Source organism: Rhineura floridana, chromosome 1 (genome assembly GCF_030035675.1).
Source record: "Rhineura floridana isolate rRhiFlo1 chromosome 1, rRhiFlo1.hap2, whole genome shotgun sequence".
In the NCBI taxonomy this organism is placed as follows: domain Eukaryota; kingdom Metazoa; phylum Chordata; class Lepidosauria; order Squamata; family Rhineuridae; genus Rhineura; species Rhineura floridana.
The window spans coordinates 59,397,150-59,414,213 of NC_084480.1; the positions used below are offsets into that span (position 1 = coordinate 59,397,150).

General features: G+C 41.6%; 1 protein-coding gene across 1 annotated transcript; it reads left to right on the forward strand.

The window, feature by feature from the left end:
- Nucleotides 1–7,690: 7,690 nt before the first annotated feature.
- Nucleotides 7,691–16,276, forward strand: LOC133376510 (zinc finger MYM-type protein 1-like). Its single transcript, XM_061608796.1, has 4 exons — nucleotides 7,691–7,753; nucleotides 8,504–10,423; nucleotides 10,586–10,711; nucleotides 16,214–16,276. The coding sequence occupies exons 1-4, from the start codon at nucleotides 7,691–7,693 to the stop codon at nucleotides 16,274–16,276; spliced, it is 2,172 nt and encodes a 723-aa protein (XP_061464780.1).
- The last annotated feature ends 788 nt before the right edge of the window (nucleotides 16,277–17,064 follow it).

Genomic DNA, 17,064 nt, shown 5'->3' on the forward strand with positions numbered 1-17,064 from the left:
GGTCTCAATTGTAGAGAAACAAAAGGAAAAAGCTTTTAACAATGGTTTGATGCCAGGCAGACAATTATTGTTAAAGAGTTCTCCTGAGAAAGATCTTAGTTTAAACGTGTTTGGCTTAAAAAAAATCTTTTCCTGAGATTGCAAAAATGACCTTACAATGAGAAGAAATTGAATGAATGAATTCCACTTCGTTGATAGTCTTTAACGAAAAATGCTATACTGTAAAATTCTGAATACTTGCATTCTTGTCTAATGAGGCTCTTCTTGATGTGCAAGATAGGGAAAGCAGGAGCCAAAGGGAGGGTGATTAAAGCCCTTCCTCTTATCTTTGATTATTCCCAGGGTTGGTCCAAGACATTTTGCCACCTGAAGCACAGACACAAGTGGCACCATCCTCCTTAAAGTCAAGCTGCATATAATTCCCAAGGCCAGCCAAGTTATGTTGGCACCCTGTCAGTAAGTATACAATAATAAGAAGTTAAAAAACTAACCATTTGTTGCTTTTTCACCTCACCTTGCCTAATGGTAGGGCTGGCCCTGTTTTTTTCTCTTTGCTGAGTACACTTGCTGTTTTACCACATGCATACAACATGTGCAATTCAGGTTCTTGGCCAGAACTAAAAAAATGCATTTTGGGGGCAATCCTTCCTTCAAATAAAAATGTACAGTGCCATCTTGCACCAGCTAAAAGAGTGTTTCGTGACCGAAGGCTCTTGACTGCTACCATATAAGATAGCTATTAATTACAAGATTTTTTGCATGATTTTTCCTCAAGTAAAAGCTTCTCCCTCTGTTACTGGAGTTCTCTCTGTTTATGTTATGTTTAATGAAAGAGTTAGCATTCACATGGCTTTGTCCATGTAGGGTGCAAGATGTGTGCGTATATGCAGTCTTGGTACAGCGACGGATATGATTGTTAATATTCCATTGCACACATGATAAGTGTTATTGTTTCAGGTGTGGAAAACTTTCCCTTGTTTCCTATTGATACACTGAAAAAATGACTAGGCAGTACAAGGAAGGAGGAAAGTAAGGAGGAAATGGAGTAACGACATTTTATCTGTCAAGGAGCTAGTGGATATTTGCTTAGCTAACCACATTAGAGACTGGGGAGAGTAAAAGTTGGTGCAATCTATAGTCTTGGGCATCACTGTCTCTCAGCCCTGTTACCTACTACATCTGAAAATAAGATTATAATATCAACCTCTTTTATAAGTTAATTGCGAAAATGAGTATAATAAGTATTGAGAAGCCCTCGGTTGCGTAAAAAGATTGCTTCATATTTCTAGTAGCACTTAGACACATATTTGTAGAAGAATGTGTAGCCTGTCTGAATTGTAGCTAAAGCTAAGATAAATATTAGGGATCTGGATTTTGAAGGAGTTACAGTTTTTGATTTTCTTGTGCTTGGGTGCTGTCTTAGCTGCTGTGCTGACAAAAGAAAACAATGTGAGCAGATAACATCAGGTGTATGTTCTCAGAGTGTGTGTGATCACTGTTACATTGCCCTTAACTTGCTTTTCTGAGTCTTGAAAGCTACATGACCTTAATGTACACTTGTACAGTTGGGTGCATAAAGCAAGTGTCCTTTGGTGGTAGTTATTCTGGGTCTCTCTGTGGGTTCAGTAAGGATGTCTATCTTGTTTAGCACTGCAGCTTTAACTGTGTTGTTCTTCTAGGTCAAAGCTACTGAACCTTTACAAGCTAAGAAGCCTCTTCAAATTGAATTTTTAAAAAGAGATGAGATGCACATGTGCATACTTCAGCAGTTTCCACAGACAGCACTTAAGTGTATAAAATTCACCATATACCTCTGTGAAAATCTAAAACTAAGTGAGAAGATGTGAAGGGAAGAATACTTTCTAACATTGCTAGAAACACCAAAGCATATGTGAAAAGGTTAGCAAATGTTAGAAAAGATCCTAAACTGATGGGAAGGCACTTATTGGGAGTATAAGTGGGAAATAAGAGAAAATAAGAAGATGCTGATGGGTAGAGGAAAGGAGAAGAGTTGCTGGGAATGTATCCCAGATATTGAATTATGATTCTCCTTGAAGAAAATGGAAACATCTTTGGCTAAGGGTGGAAACATATGTCAAAGTCCGTCAGGAAAGAAGCAAATGAGAAGGGTCATGACTTGGAGGAAGAAGAGCAGACTGTAAATCTCCATCCTTCCAATCCACAGGAAGTAGCCTACCAGCCCTTGCAGCTTTATCTCCTGATCTGATTGGTACATAATTCATGGTGCCTGATCTTTAGCTCTTGGAAGATAAAATCCCTCTGACTGCTCTTTAGAAATCATTTGTACAGAGCAGTCGGAGGGATCTTTTATTTAGCACTATGCACACCACAGTGCTGAGATCCAAGACAAGTCCTTGGCCTGCTCTTTAAAAGTAAAAGACAGCATTTTCATTGGTGGAATCACTGTCTTTTACTTCATACAGCCCTGGAGTGCGGGGGGCTGGAAAAGCTGATTATGTGTGTGAGCCTGCCTCTTTATGTCTTTTTGTATATAACAGTGTATGTTTGAGTCTTTGACTGCATGCATATGTTGTGTGTGTGTGTGTGTATGTGTTGAGAGGTAGAGAGGGAGTGTCTGACTGCATGAATATATGTATGTGGGGGGAGAGGGGAGCGACACTGCTTGTTGGTGTGTGTGTAGCCTGTTTGTGTATGTTGTATATATGTTGAATGTGTACATGTGGTGAGTGATGCATTTGCAGTCTGTATGTGTTGTTTGTGCATGTATGAGAGGGATAGCTGTTTGTCAATGCCACCCTCTACTATAGAGGGGAAGTATGATGGTTCCATCCTGAGGCTTAATACTTACTCATTACAGATTAGATGTTAAACCTGTATCTGAACTGTGCTACCTCAGATGGCATGTGGAGGCTCAACATGATGGACTGCTCCTGTAATGCCTATTGCTATGACACTATAGAATGAAGGGCACAGAATGTTGGGAAAGAGCTTAAAAAGTCACTTAGTGACAGTTGGCAAGAGAGACCTGAAAGAGAAGAGGATGAAAAAAAAGAGAACAAAATAAATAGGACACTGGAAAGAAAAGGAAAAGGTGGACACTGACCAAAAGAACTAAGAGACTGAAGGGGACTGTGACCAGCATTATATAAGCAGGTCAAGTTATCATGTAAGGGCAGTGTTGCCAACAAGATTTCCCCCCCAGCAGATCCACATCCCAAATCCTCCAGAATCCACTAGACACCGTGTCTGATAACATTTATGCATAATTGTGAAACACTTATGAGGAATTGCTTAACAAGGTGGATAATAGAATTTAGAAGGTTCAAAAATGGTCTGTGTGCCTGTGTGTTATATTTAAGTTTGGAACTGCAGATAATTTGTGTGTGTGTCTTTTAGGTCTGAGAGAAGTATGGAGGTTTTGCATTCCTGATTTTTTTGAGGTTTGAAAAATGCTGTGTGCATGCTTGTTTGGGCATCAACTGTGGTCCCAGGCTATGGTCTGAAGGCACATAAGGCCAGCTCTCTGCTTAAGCTAAGCAGGGTCAGGTCTGGTCAGTGCCTGAATGGAAGACTGCGTGGGAACCAAATGTAAGCCGCCTTGGGTTTCTATGATGAAAAGAAAGGCAGGATATAAATGTAATAAATAAATAATAAAATAAACTCTGAGAACAGGAAGCTGGACTAGATGGGCCTTTGGCATGATCCAGCAGGCTCTACCTGTGATGATTATAAGATATACTGTTTATACAAAGGGTACCTGTTGTGGAATCACCTAATTAAATACAAACTGAGATTCCTTATTGGTGAGGCAGGTGCACTCTGTGCATGCTCATGCCATTTATTTCTGAGGCTTATGGTTTCTAATCATCATGTCTCCTCTGCTCAAGTCTGTGGGAGCTGGCTGTGGTTTGTGAAGAGAAGCTGGTGGTGCTTAGGCTGCATCATACTTTGGGCAGAATATTGCCTGCACATTTTCCTGCACATTTTCCTTCTCAGTAAGCCAATTGGCAAGAACCTCCTTATCTTTATATCTTTAAAAAACAAGCACACCGGAGGTTCTGGAGCATAGTGTAGTGGCAAATTCAGAAGAAGTGCAGGATCCCTTCATTATAGTCACAGCTACACGCACCTGTTTTTGCTGCTGGGTTGAGAATGAGATCCTTGTTAATGTCTTCTCCCACAACAACAGAAATCCCTAGGATCCAATAAGCATGAAAGGGGGGAGTGTTAGCTACTTAAAAGAGTATTCTCAATGGCTGACCCATCTCCTTTCACTCTGATTGGCTCCAGTCAGCAGGAAAGGACAAGGAAGCAAGTTAGAAGACTTTTCTCAGACTCTTCTCAAACTCTTTTATGCCAGTTGGCTCATAGGATGCTGGAGACATAGTGACCCTGCTGGGATCCTGTTCCCAAAACAGTTAGGGGACTAAGGCTCCCCGAGACCCTGTGCAACTACACCCCTGATCTGGAGACTTAACTTAAAAATCCTCCTCTCTGTCACTGGCTCATTGTGTCCTGTTGAGTACATCGCTCTGGTATCCTTTCAATCAAAGGGGTAGCCAAGCAGCCGTGACTTATAGCAGAAATGAAACAATAATCAAGTAAGCACTTTAGGGACTGTACATAGGAACAGAAATGCAAACAATGAAAAATAAAAGAAAATGTCTGTAGATTTTTCTTTAAAAAAGGCTAGATTTTGGCTAGACAGTTTCATGACATACATAACATAGAAAAAATTAATGAAATTGAAGTATTTGTAAAAAAACTCACCAGATTCTCACCATAAAAAGTTTGACATCCACTAGATTTCCCACTAGTCACTATCCAGGAAAATTTACCACTAGACACGTGCCTAAAAACTAGATTGGCAACAGTGTATAAGGGAGCAATGGGAATGAGCATGCTAACTCTGCCCCCTCTGTCCCTGTTCTCTTTGCCTGACAAAATGTACATATATATATTTACTAATTGATTGCAATAACTATGTTTAATTGATAACATGAAAAAATATTACTCATATTCAAGAGTGATTGCCAATTTGCCTCTCCTTATCCGAGGACTATCTGCACTCTTCCATTTCCGCAATGAAAAAAGATTTCTATACATAGAAAACTAGGATGTTGGGAAGAGGTCTAAGCTAGGAACCTACTCCTTGAAGTAGTTTTTTATGTACAGTGAATGTACATATGGGAATTCTATTATCTGAGCCTTCACGTGCAGTCTGAAACAGTACATTCTCACATCATCTGCTGAACTAGGCTGTTCTTACTCTAAAGAGTAAGAGAAAGTGAATGGTAGATGTGAGAGAGCGGACAGTGTAATATCTATGGCAGAGCCATTCCTTGATCCAGACCAGGATTCTAGGATGCTTTGGGCAAGGCATAGATGGCGCCACCCAAACAGGGGCGTCACGACCTGGGTGCGGCAGGTGCAGACCGCACCTGGGTGACACCATGGAGGGGGTGACACCACAGCCGCCCGGCCCCGCCACTAGGCTGCGGCCGGCACCAGGTCCAGAAAGAAGAAGCAGGACAGGCAAACGCCGCTGACGGCGGGTGGAGAGCTGAGCTGCCTGCCTGGCCTGTGCGGCACGGCGCGTGCGCTTAGATGTCAGGCGCCACGTGAGGGAAGGGCACCAGCGGCCTGGATGATCTCCCATGGGGCGGGGCTTGGGTCCAGACTCCAGGATTTAATCCCTGGGAGAGAACGCCGAGGCCCTGCCCTTTTTCTGCAAGGCTGTTAGGACTTGTGACCAAGCAAGCTGAGAGGATTTTGGAATACGTGTAAGTTAGTTTGCCTGTCCCACATCCACTATGCCCCTGGAGTACCCCCTCTTTGGCTTATGTTCCGCCTGCTGAGCCCTGACTGAGCTGGGGTGAAGGACTTATGTTGCATAGCCCCAGCTGAGCCAAGTTCTGTTCAATCCCGACTCTCAACTGGCAGAACTTAGGTCTGGCTTGCGCTGTTAATCAATGCCCATTATTCACTCCACTGGCAAAAATCACCATCCCCAAGGGGCTAAATGGACCGGAATCTGCCTGTTGGTATTCTACTTACTGGGATTCAGTGTAGCCTAGTATTTTTTTTTAAAAAAAGGATGCCTCTCCAAATCTAATTGGCTGTTACAGTAGATGTGGGAAGTTCATCAGGGCTATGCATTCTGTACCAGAATGAGGGGAGCATTTCATCCACAGTGATCAAGCATCAAGGTTGCCAGTGAGTTGAGAAGCTGTGCAAATTTAGCAGGAGGGTGAATACACCAGGGCAGTCTGCCCCCCCATTGTATTGATCTCACAAACCCCAACTTCCCAAGTAAAGGAACCATTTCCTTTGTGCTGATATACACCATGACTGCTGACTCCTCCCCACCTCTATCTACCTGACATTTTGGACAGTGCATGGCATCCATAACCATAACACCAGCCAGGAAAGTTACCAGCTACCTATGTACCCCATGGTCGAGTTGCCAATTACCAGGGCCCCCATCCTTAAAGACATTCCCTTGGCACAGGAATATATCAGGTTGTCTCAAAAGGAATGGGTCATTTCCTTTCATTCTCTCTTTCCCTAAGACCCACATTTTAAAAAGGGTTTTGCACTATGCTGTGCTCAGTGGTTTTGTGTGTGTGCATCCCTCATTGTTTGCCTTTTCCCTCTTTCTTTTGCCAAATTTCACACTTCTTTTCCCCCCCTTCTTAATTGGGTAAGACTCCCTCTTTGTGAAAGAATCCCTGTTGCCTCAAAGAGGCCTTTTGACACTGGTTGCTAACCAGTAGAATAGTGGCAAATTGAGAAGTGCAGGGTCCCTTCATGTTTGTCACAGCTCAACCTTCTGGGTTGAGGATGAGAACCTTGTTAACGCCTTCTCCCACAAAAACAGATGTCCCTGGGAGCCAATGAAAGGAGAGAGTGTTAGCTGCTGAGAAGAGTCTTCTCAATGGCTGACTCACCTCCTTTCGCTCTGATTGGCTCCAATCAGCAGGAAAGGAGAAGGAAGCATGTTAGAAGACTCTTCTCAGTGGCTAACACACTCCCCCTTTCATGCTGATTGTCTCATAGGATGCTGAAGACACAGGGACCCTGCTGGGATTCTGCTCCCAAAAGCGTAAGAGGTCTAAGACCCCCAAGACCCTGTCCCATGTCCCCAAACCACACAAAATCTTTATGCAAACTGAGAACATCCCTGGTTTAGGGGTACAGAGCTAGCAAGCACCTGTGAGCTTTGGCACTTTTTTTAAATAGAAGTTTACCATTGCTGTTAGACTTGGTGCAATATGATCCCCAGTGCTTAATTTCTCAAAAAAAGATAGGTTTCAGTTCAATTCTGTGTGGAAATGACATTGCCTCTTCTGTCCCTGTAATCCTTGATTTGGAGATACTCTGAAGCCAAAACAAAACTGTGCAGACTTGGGAAGGGGACCTATTGAATCAGGATTTCTGCACCCCCTGCCCTGTTTCACTTGTGACTGCTCATTAGAATGGGGGGGAGGATAGCTCAGGCCCAGGGACCAAATGTGGCCCTCCAAGCCTCTCTAACTGGCTCTCAGAATTATCCCCAGGCCACTCTTTTTACTGGCCCTACTTCACACCTTGAGCATCCTGGCTGGGACATGTCTGTGAACTCTAACGCCTCTTGGTTGCCTGAACAGAGAGGGGTACATACAGAAACTACCCCCCTATACCAGTAGTTTCCCACCTTTTCTCCTGCATGGACCTCTTAAAAATTGCTGTTGGTCCCACCCCTACCTTAGATGATGACTTTAGCAGTCAGGTAGGTTTGGCTGGCAGCAGCTGAAGGCCATGAATACACTAGTTGTCAGAGCAGAGTGTTTCCACTGGTCACAAGGGGAAAAGGGTTGATCAGCCAATCAGTTGTGAAATCTCTTTGAAGCTGAGGTTTTTTAAAAAATAACTGATAAAGCTGCTCTCACCAGGTTTTACAGTAAAAAGGGGTGGGAGTAGCATTGTGTGTTGCAAATTCATGGAGGACAGGGCTATCAATGGCTACTAGCCATGATGGCTGTGCTCTGCCACCCTAGTCAGAGGCAGCATGCTTCTGAAAACCAGTTGCCGGAAGCCTCAGGAGGGGAGAGTGTTCTTGCACTCGGGTCCTGCTTGCGGGCTTCCGCAGGCACCTGGTTGGCCACTGTGAGAACAGGATGCTGGACTAGATGGGCCACTGGCCTGATCCAGCAGGCTCTTCTTATGTTCTTATTTGCAGAAGAAAGTGGTGGAGAAGCACTAGAACCAGCAGAACAGTGAGTGCTTTTCTACCCTATATTTTAGTGGTAGGCTGAGCATGTGCTTTGCATGCAGAAGGTCCTGGGTTCAATCTTTTGCATGTCTTTGTGAAAGGGAAAAAATATTCTAGGTTGTTTGTGTGACGATCCCATAGCTGGCTCTGTGTGTGTGTGTGTGTGTGTGTGTGTGTGTGTGTGTGTGTGTGTGTGTGTGTGTGTGTGTGTATGGAGTCTTTCCAACAACGCTGTGAGTCTTTCCAACAACCCTTTTTATTGTGCAGGGATATTCAATCATGCCACATGGAGTGCATAAATCACCAAGGCCAAGTGGATACCAGCAAAGGAAAGCAAAAGAGGCAAGAAAAAAATCACTCAAGACACTAGCTGGATCCATGCTTCAGTATGTCAAAAGACCGGATGATGGCGAGGGTACATCAAAAGACACTGCTTGTCAATCTCCAATTGAAAAAGCTGATTCTTCTGATGCTAGCATGCATTCTGCAGAAGAGCAAGGAGTGGAAATGGCAGAATTTGAAGCAGAAGAACAAGGAGTGGAAATGGAAGAATTGGAAGCAGAAGAGAGTGCTGAAAGTGACTCTAGCCATGATACTGTAAATGAGATGAGTGACATTAAGGAGAAAGATTTGCAAATGTTATGTGATGTTTCTTCCTGGGAGATACCACTTCCAGATCATTTTTGGGTGGAAATCATCAAAAGGGGAAGTGCTTCTTTCCAGAACAAAGATGGGCCTTTCAGTGTTGCGGCAAGGCAAGATGCAAAAGCTAAGGGAGATGTGCACCAGCTTTCAAAAGAGTGGTTTTACAAGATGATGCCAAATGGCAAGAAAATTCTGCGGTCATGGATGGCTTACTCACTCGTGAGCGAGAATTTATACTGTTTTTGCTGCCGACTGTTTGCCGTTAGTGCTACAGATACGACATCCAAATTTGTGACTGGGTTTCAGAAGTGGTGGAAACTGAGCCTGAAAGTACATAACCATGAGACATCCGAAGAGCACCTACATTGCCTTGAAAAGTGGAAAACATTGGCAGCAGGACTTAGGCTGCACAAAACCATCGACAACGAAACTATTGCTTTTACGGAAATGGAGAAGAAAAAGTGGAGGGACATCTTGCGCAGATTGCTTGATATCACATTGTTTCTTGCCAAGCAGAATCTGGCATTCCGTGGCCACAAGGAAGATGAATCTTCATTGAATAAAGGGAACTTTCTTGAGTTGGTTGAGATGCTTTCAAAATATGATCCAGTGCTGAAAGAGCACCTAATGAGATTAAAGCGGAGCACATGTAAACTTAAAGTATCTGTCTCGTATCTTTCAGCAAAAACTCAGAATGAGTTTGTAAGTGCCCTGGCAAATCATGTGAAGGAGATGCTTGTCATGGACATAAAGTCTGCAAAGTACTTTGGGATCATGTTCGACAGCACACCTGACATATCACATACTGACCAGATGTCCGAAGTGATCAGATATGTAAAAATCAACAATAGGAAAGTTGAAGTAAAAGAAGTATTTCTAGGATTTTTCCCTTTAAAGGGGAAAAAAGCTGCTGACCTCAGTTCTGACGGACTGGACATAATGATGTGCCGCACTCAAGGTTACGATAATGCTGCCACTATGGCTGGAATCCATGGAGGTGTACAAGCCATTCTTAAGGGAAAGAACAAGAAAGCTATTTTTAATGGATGTGTGGACCATTCACTTAACTTGTGCGGTCAGCACTCTTTTGCTGAAAATGCATCGTGTGTGACATTTTTTGGAACTCTTGAAAGAATGTTTTCTTTCTTTGCTGCTTCCACCCATCGATGGGATGTGTTAATTGACCATACTGGAGTGTCAGTGAAAAGACTATCAACAACACACTGGAGTGCTCATCATGCTGCAGTTAAGCCAGTTAAAGAAAAGTTCGATAAGTTTGTGGCGGCGATTGAAGCTCTTTGTGATCCACATGAAAATTTGGACACAAGAGGTGCAGCACAAGGTCTTTTGCCTGCTGTCTGTGACTTCACATTTCTGTGCTACCTGTACTTCTGGTGTGATGTACTTCAGGAAGTTAATCTTACACAGCAGTACCTGCAGACTAAGGGCTTAACTCTCGACAAGGTGGTGACAAAGCTAGAGGCGCTAAGACTTTTTTTGCACGAGGAGCGCAGTCACCTAGTGGAGCATGCAATTGAACAGGTGCTTTTAAAATCAGACGAATATGGAATTGCAGTAGAGAGAAGAGCCAGGTTCAAGAAGAGGATGGCAGGGGAGCAAGCAAGCGATGCTGGACTCACTCTGCAAGAAGAAAATAAGAGAGCGATGCTTGAGTGCATTGATCGCTTTCATTCTGAACTTCAGATCAGATCAAGAGCCATCAAGGAAGTAGCAGCCATGTTTGAGGCTGTTCAAGCGAAGAGTCTCATATCTGCCACTGCAGAAGAGTTAAAGATGTCCATTCCAAAACTGACCACTTTCTATGATGAGGTATCTGAGAGTGAGCTTTTAATAGAAATACCAAGGCTGAGAAGGCACCTGAAAGCAGCAGAGATTGATTTGGAAGAAGCCAAAGATTGGGCAATATTAGACGTTTTGACATTCATAGCTGAATGGGACTTTGTAGAATCTCTCCCAACCCTTTCACAAAGCCTAAAATTATTTCTGACAATTTGTGTGTCTGTGGCTTCATAAGAACATAAGAAGAGCCTGCTGGATCAGGCCAGTGGCCCATCTAGTCCAGCATCCTGTTCTCACAGTGGCCAACCAGGTGCCTGCGGAAGCCCGCAAGCAGGACCCGAGTGCAAGAACACTCTCCCCTCCTGAGGCTTCCGGCAACTGGTTTTCAGAAGCATGCTGCCTCTGACTAGGGTGGCAGAGCACAGCCATCATGGCTAGTAGCCATTGATAGCCCTGTCCTCCATGAATTTGTCTAATCTTCTTTTAAAGCCATCCAAGCTGGTGGCCATTACTGCATCTTGTGGGAGCAAATTCCATAGTTTAACTATGCGCTGAGTAAAGAAGTACTTCCTTTTGTCTGTCCTGAATCTTCCAACATTCAGCTTCTTTGAATGTCCACGAGTTCTAGTATTATGAGAGAGGGAGAAGAACTTTTCTCTTTTCTTCATGTGAGAGGAGCTTTTCAAAGTTGAAACTTATAAAGAACTATTTGCGATCTACCATGGGACAGTCAAGGCTTTCCAATCTTGCGATATTATCCATTGAAAGTGAGTTGGTGCAAGGCATTGATTTCGATGAAGTGATTCACAAGTTCGCAGCTTTGAAGGCCAGGAAAGGAAAGTTCTGATTTAGTCGAGATGTTTACTAAGTGCTGAAATGTTTGTGTATTTGTTCCTGTTTATTTTTTTGGTATTATTTCATTTATGAGTATATTTCCATATGCATTTGTCTACAACTTCTACATTATTTGGGCCGTTATTGATTATGCAATCCTAATCCATTAATGTATCTCATGTAACAGTAAAGTTTAATGTTAAAACGAACATAATTTTGATGTAGTTCTTAAACGTTTTTACTTCGAATTCTATTGTTTTCTTACAGAATTTTCACTTTAACCACGTGAGTATGTATAAATGTAAATACATTTACGCTGTGCGTATGATATTGTAATTTAAAGGTGTAATTTTAATTTTGCTAGTTGTTTATGTCACTACTATTGCAATTACATTCAGTGATATACGGGAATTACGATTTACAAGTAACATTAGTACAAAAAACATTACTAAGAATTCTGTATGGTCTGGTACAGGAGGAGGTCCATGGGGGGTGACACCATGAGTTACCGCACCGGGTGACACCAACCCTAGTGATGCCACTGCACCCAAAGACTTACAGAGAATTCTGGAAGGAAGAACACTATATGTAACTGTGAGCAAGGAAGGTACTCTGAAGTAAACCTCTACATTCAACAACCATAGCCTTAGTCCAGGTTTTTATTTCTAATAGTCCTAGACCTCTGGACTCAACAGACAGAATGGCAAGAAAACAGCCACTAACTAGTGGCTAGTGGGAAATCTAGTGGATGTCTATCTCTTCTGATAGAATAGAAACATCAGAGGACCTGAAAGGGATGTGAGATCAAGAGTCAGGATTTTGGCTGAGATTTTCCTTTATCTTTTTTGCAGATGGGATGTATTTTTTTCACATGGAAAGTCATTCTTTCAATAAAAAAGAATATTTCATTAAAAAAAGGAAGAGGTTGAAGAAGGCAACTGATGTGATCAATCAGTGTTTTGAAGGCTATTTAAACTTTCTGCACCTTGGGGCATTAAAATTTGGGGTAGGGAAGAACCTGAGGAAGGGTCACAGCTGAGGAAGCTGCTTGGGTAGCTAACTGAAGAACTGCACAGCTTTCTTGGGATGAGAATGGAAAACACCCCCAGCTGTGGTCTTTTGGGCTAGGTCCAGGACTGCATAGCTCCCTCTTCACTGTGGCTCCAAAGCTTTATTAGGCATGCCCTTCTAAGGCTCGTTTGGGAATTTAATGGAAGATACAGTAATAAATCAGAGGGGCATGGGGAAGGAGGGACCAGGAGACCAAGAAAAGCAGTCAGCCTAGGAATGGAAGTTTGTAGAAATGGAACAGGGGAAAGAACACAGGATCAGAGGGAGAAGTGGGCAGAGAAAATACTTGAAATTGTTAGTGAATGAAAGAGAGAAAAGGCATGGGGAAGGAGGCTGAAAGAGGGCAAATAGGAAGCAGAATGCCAACTTCTGTGTGAAGTTTCAAATACTTAATAGAACACTGTATTGCAGGGATGGGGAGCTTTTGGCTCTCCAGGCATTGCTGAATTACAATCCCATCAATCCCAGCAAACATGGCAAATGGTCAGGGATTATAGGAGTTGTAGCTCAACAACATCTGGAGGGCCACAGATTCCCCACATGTGCTGTAATGCAAAGATGAAATAAAAATACCAATATTATGCATTCCAGAAAAGGACGTTGAGAGGAAATATGGTAGATTTTTAGGTAAATATATTTTGTATGTCTCAAAACGTTGAAGCTGCTCAACACCCTTCCTCTTTTATCCTATATGTTATTTTAAGTACAGTGAAAATGGATATTAGCAGGATATAAGATAGCCAATGCAGTGGGGTGGATAAAGTGTTGGATTTGGATCAGGGAAATAAAATCCCAACTAGGGGATGAACCTCACTGGTTGTCCTTGGGCTCACTCACTGTCTCTCAGACTAGCACCTCTCACAAGTTTGTGAGAATTAAATAGAGAAATGATATATGATGCTTGAAGAAACTCTTCAGGGAAAGGGTGGATACAGCTTTAACTTAAAAAGAAATCCAATGTGAGAAACCAATAAATGTTAATACAACAATGGTAATTTGATCACTGTCCTTGCATCACCTATATTCTTTTACTGGCTCCATGGGCATCTGATTGGCCACTGTGAGAAGAGGATGTTGGATTAGATGGGCCAGTGGCCTGATCCATCAGGCTCTTCTTATGTTCTTATGGGCTCCTCTGTGTATTTCGCGTGTGTCCATTCTTCAATGTCCTTTGTGAAATGCTCCCACATAGAAAGGCATCTACATTTATTTTAGAATAGTTTGTCATTTTTATGTTATCATAACAAGCTGCAATTCTGGGAAATATGACTTATTTCCACTGCTGAAAAATCATATTTTCTCAGTTACAGCATTTCAGAAGTGTAATTCAGGTTTATTCAGAATACTTTAATATATTTCTAGGTATTCTTCATTGTGGCAAACAGGATATTCCTTGAAAGGTTTTTGCACATTCAAAAGAAAAAAAGACAAAAAAAGAGTAATTAGCTGCTCTAAATACTCTCCCTCTTATAATAATAGGATGTCTTCAGTCAGATTTGCAGAATTTATTTTATTTCACTAATTGATTGGTATATTCATCATTCAAGGATATATTAGGTAGAGCTGGATTCTAAATGACTTTCCTCTGATAAGCCTTCCAATTAATTCTTCTCACACTGTTTTCCCAGTGACATTTGAACTTCTTTCATTATATAAAACACATCTTGAATAAGACATTGCTGAATAATAATCAGGGATGCTAACATGTTAAGAATTAGACCCTGACAAAGTCAAATGTATTCTGATTTAGACAATGAGCTCAACTAATGTCATTTTCACTGTATCATACTGAAAGGGAATATATTCTTTCTCTCACTGCACATGTGTTGTTAATTTATAAATGTTTCAAGAAAAATATCTGCAGCAAGTATATGGGGAGGAGGGATACACTCTTTTCTGTTCACTAATACTTAAGGCTTACCATTTTGGGTTTTTCTCCTTAATTTTTAAAAATTCTGTATTGTCAAGTGTGTGTTGTTTCCTTTTTGAAAAGGGATATCTTCATTTGGGCAAGCAGGCATCAAATAAGTTATTCTTTAAAGCCCATGTTAAATCATGTCCTAGGTTGCATTTGCTTGCCAATTTGCATTTTTCCTAATACAGTCAGCAGATTTCCTTCACATAGACAGAGAGCACGGATAATATCAGATTTAACTGACTAGCTAATACAAGGAGCAGCTCATTTTAAATGGTCTCTACATCTTTATAGGATGTTAGAAATGAAGACATTACTTCAAAATGTAGGTAATTATTGCCTCCTCTTTTATCAGTGCTATTTTCTGAGGTATTATCATAAGATAGCACTTTAGTATTAAGTAGGGCCTTAGAGTGGCAATAAATCAGTCCAACTGAGTCATCATTGTCCGAGGCATCTGAACTACTGAAATGTTGTGGATCCTACAGAGAGTGTGAAATCACTTGACCCTTGGCATTAACCTTTGCTGGATGAATAGACACTGCTTTCCACATCGTGGAACAAAAGCAGAATAGTATTGATTAAACACCACATTCACTTGATATTAAATACTGGCTGAACTCACTCCTTGCTTTTCAGTTCCAGAGGGAGAAACCCAGAGAGTTGCTAAATCTTAGGAGATTGCATGTTTGTAATTCAGAGCAGTATTTTTCCTACAAAGGTTTTTTCCCCTTATTGGATCAATAACTGGCAGCCATGATCAGCCATGAGTATGTATTGTCAATTCTGACCTGTGTACTTTATCACTCAAGGTGAGAGGTCATGATGCTGTGACTAATAAGGTGGCCCTACTAGGCGTGAATTGTTTCCTGATCTTAATTCACTATTTTTTCTAATTCTTTTCTAAACCTGTGAGTTGTTTTCTTTGAACAGCTGATTAAGCTGCTCTGTGACAATACTTATTTACTAAACCTCTGAGGGATCTGCTAAATGGTTTTGCTCTTGGTGTGGATTCCATACCCAAGAAGTATTAAGCCGAAGTCTTGGGACTTAGCTCTTCAGGACAACCTTGGATGAAAATGTTTGCTTAATTTGAACAGGTCATGATAACATTAAACAGAAATGAATAGAAAGCATGAGTATATGAAGTTACAAAATACTAAGTTTAGAATTCAAAGATAGAAGCTTTCTGTAAAATCCTCCAAAAGAAGGGGGGGGGGGGCTTGTTCAGCTCTCAACCAGACAGGCAAAATTAAATTCAAAGCAAATGGAGAGTACAAACCTGTGAAGCTTAGTCTTAGATCCTTTCAGAGCATAGCTCTGAACTCTGCTTTTAACTCTGCACGTTAATTCCACTACTTTCAGTAGGGCTTATGCTGACCTTTATTGGATTGCTCCTAGACTGTGCTCCTAAGAGCTGTTGATGTCTCATGCAAGTGAAGTGTAATGAAGTGTAGAATTTTAGACTATACTACTACAGCCAGCAGGTGGTCATGTTTTGAAATGCTCCCCTACATAAAAAAACCTCTTTGAATATATTGAACCAGCACACTGGAGATAAAAAGGCTTAATATAGCCCTCTTCTACATATGCTTATTTACACATTCAGAAATATGGCTTCCAAACCTCTGCAGCCTGAAATGCTACACTCCAGAGCTACCACCTCAGTCTACCATTTTATTTAGTGTTATAATCTTTCTGGGTTTTTTTAGCAACTTCTCAGTTCCAGTGTTGTGAATGCAGATAATTCGCATGATTACCATCTTCTTCCGTGAAGGCATTGTTTACAGCCATCATCTGCCAATATCTCTGTGGAGGGCCTTCCTGAATGGATCAAATACCAGGTTCCTCCACCAGATGCCATTAGCACCCCATTCACTATAGGAAATAGAATCTTAATTTTAAAAAATCTGCATTTATTGGTGTTCTCTCATATTTTGTAATATTGTAGACTTACGATGTTTTATAATTTAAGCATTACCATTGTTTTCCTCTCCTGAGTACAAACAGCTGTTACTGTTAGTGTGCTGTGTTGAGCACAAGCAGACACTTCTTTAGTGTATACTGTAGTTTAATACTTGCACTGTCTGTTTTGGAAATAGATGGCTGAAGAAAGGTGATAAAATGTATCCTGTTCTTTAACGTAGGAGTCCTGTCTTTTTATTGGAGCTGATCTATTTTAGAAGCATCTCGCATCCCATCTCCTCAATCTGTCTCTGCACAACAGTGATACTGAAAAGCATTTTATGGAGACAAATATGGTTCCAGTTGAATTTACAGAGCGCAGTATGTGGGAGAAGGATTCTAACAAGCTTACCAATATTTTTCAAAGGGTAAGATGACTTATAAATACAGCTCTGGTCAGCACTCTCTAATGGTAAATCAGGTTGCAATCCTATGCTCACTTGCCTGGTGGTAAGACCCATTGAACACAGTGGGACTTGCTTCTGTGTAAACAACTGTGCTCTGTAAAGTGAGGCAGTTTGAAAAATTATATTAGCAGTTGCTGCAATCTTCCTTGTGTTGGACATTACACTACTCATAAGAGTAGGTCACGCAAAGG

Bases quoted from the DNA above. Each gene is read 5' to 3' on its own strand.
- LOC133376510 (XM_061608796.1), top strand. From the start codon at position 7,691: ATGGACCTCTTAAAAATTGCTGTTGGTCCCACCCCTACCTTAGATGAT. The intron at 7,754-8,503 runs GTAGGTTTGGCT...TTTATTGTGCAG, and splicing joins ATGATGACTTTAGCAGTCAG to GGATATTCAATCATGCCACA. The intron at 10,712-16,213 runs GTATCTGAGAGT...GGGTTTTTTTAG, and splicing joins TGACCACTTTCTATGATGAG to CAACTTCTCAGTTCCAGTGT.